The sequence below is a fragment of the Merops nubicus genome, unplaced genomic scaffold (assembly GCF_000691845.1).
Source record: "Merops nubicus isolate BGI_N331 unplaced genomic scaffold, ASM69184v1 scaffold15943, whole genome shotgun sequence".
NCBI lineage: Eukaryota > Metazoa > Chordata > Aves > Coraciiformes > Meropidae > Merops > Merops nubicus.
Window position 1 is genome coordinate 12,679 of NW_008601128.1, and position 1,518 is coordinate 14,196.

Consider the following 1,518-nt stretch of genomic DNA (forward strand, 5'->3'; position numbering starts at 1 on the left):
GTTCCAGTTGGTGCCCGTTGCCCCTTGTCCTGTCCCTGGGCACCACTGACAGAGTCTGGCCCCAGCCTCTTGCCCCCTCAGGGGCCCTCTAGATATTGCTCAGCATTGATCAGATCCCCTCTGAGTCTTCTCCACCTCACCAGCCCCAGGGCTCTCAGCCTGTCCTGGCCCAGAGATGCTCCAGCCCTCAGCATCTCCACAGCCTCCACTGGACTCTCTCCAGCAGCTCCTTGTCCCTCTTGTCCTGGGGAGCCCAGAACTGGACCCAGTTCTCCAGAGGTGGCCTCACTAGGGCAAACTAGAGGGCAAGGAGAACCTCCCTGGACCTGCTGGCCACATTCTTCTGCATGTACCCAAATTACAGTGATTAGTTCCATAATAACTACACAACACATTTTACTCAGGTTTTAATATACTTAACAGTGAAGTCCAGTCTAACAGTTAGAATTTGTCCAAAATACTCCAAAATCTGGGTAAACCCTTGAAGTTTTGGGCCTCCACCACATTTTCCCAGCAAAGACAGAGGGATGGGATTAAAAATCAAGTTCTCTTTTCAAGGCAGCTTTAAGTGAAACACTGAAACTTGTAATGCCTACTCCTTGCATGTTATCTTATGTATTTTCTCACTGCCTTTTCAGCTTTCAACACACTGTAAGGCAGATTTGGAAAAAAAAAAACCCAACCCTTCTGGCTGAAACCAGACTGTGCTGCAAGTATCAGAGGGGGAGCACACCAGCAGCTCAGCCTTTCTAAGTACCAACAGCCTTTTTCCACTGCACCTTCAGCTCTCCAAAGTTGAAAAGTCTGTTGGTCAAGAGCAGAAACTCAAGCTTCTAAATCTTATTTTGAGGTGTGGCACAAGTTCAGTGGAAAAAAACCCCAACTGACTGACAGTTTTGGGTTTAAATCTCTTTAAACAGCTGACACATTTCAAACAGCCTCTAAGATGAGGTGACAGAGAACTTCAGGAAAGGTCTAAAACCACCTGACCTCCAACTGCATGTTTTTGGGGTTACCTGAGACGACGACAGATGATCCTGGGTCAATGATTCCACTGTTTGGCCTCACGCAGTACCGGCGAGGAGCTGTGGTCTTCACTTTGAAACATACTTTTCTATCTGATGGATTTCGTAGTTTAAGATTTGTAGTCACTACATCTGTGAAGGGACCTGGAAAAAAAAGGGTTTTTTTTTAAGTATGCACCTATCTCTGGAAAATAAATGGGTTTATACAGCATAAATTGGTCTTAAAATATCATTTGATGGCTAGAAAGTTGTGAAAGCAGGTGGAAATCATGTATCTGTTAAGTTCATATAGACATGGGATCATTTTATCACATCATTCTAAACATTGTAAGCACCTAGAACTCAGAAGATACTCTCTGTTTACACACATGAATTTCCAACCTCCACCTTTACGTGTTCAATGCAGCGTGGGCCCTAAATTGTGTTAATATTAAAGCACCCGGACAGGAATTGCTGCTAAGAGCAGGCTGGGCAAGGTGAGAGCTCCACGTGG

The 1,518-nt window shown here is 45.3% G+C and overlaps 1 protein-coding gene across 1 annotated transcript in view; it reads right to left on the minus strand.

Annotated features, from left to right (window-relative positions):
- The window catches only part of VAPA (VAMP (vesicle-associated membrane protein)-associated protein A, 33kDa), a gene marked incomplete at its 5' end in the record, with an annotated part of 6,485 nt that extends 5,316 nt beyond the window's left edge, over positions 1-1,169 (minus strand). The window contains one exon of the mRNA XM_008937916.1: positions 1,017-1,169. Within this exon, the coding sequence (XP_008936164.1) occupies positions 1,017-1,169 (153 nt within the window). The remainder of the gene's footprint in view (positions 1-1,016) is intronic.
- Between the last annotated feature and the right edge of the window lie 349 nt (positions 1,170-1,518).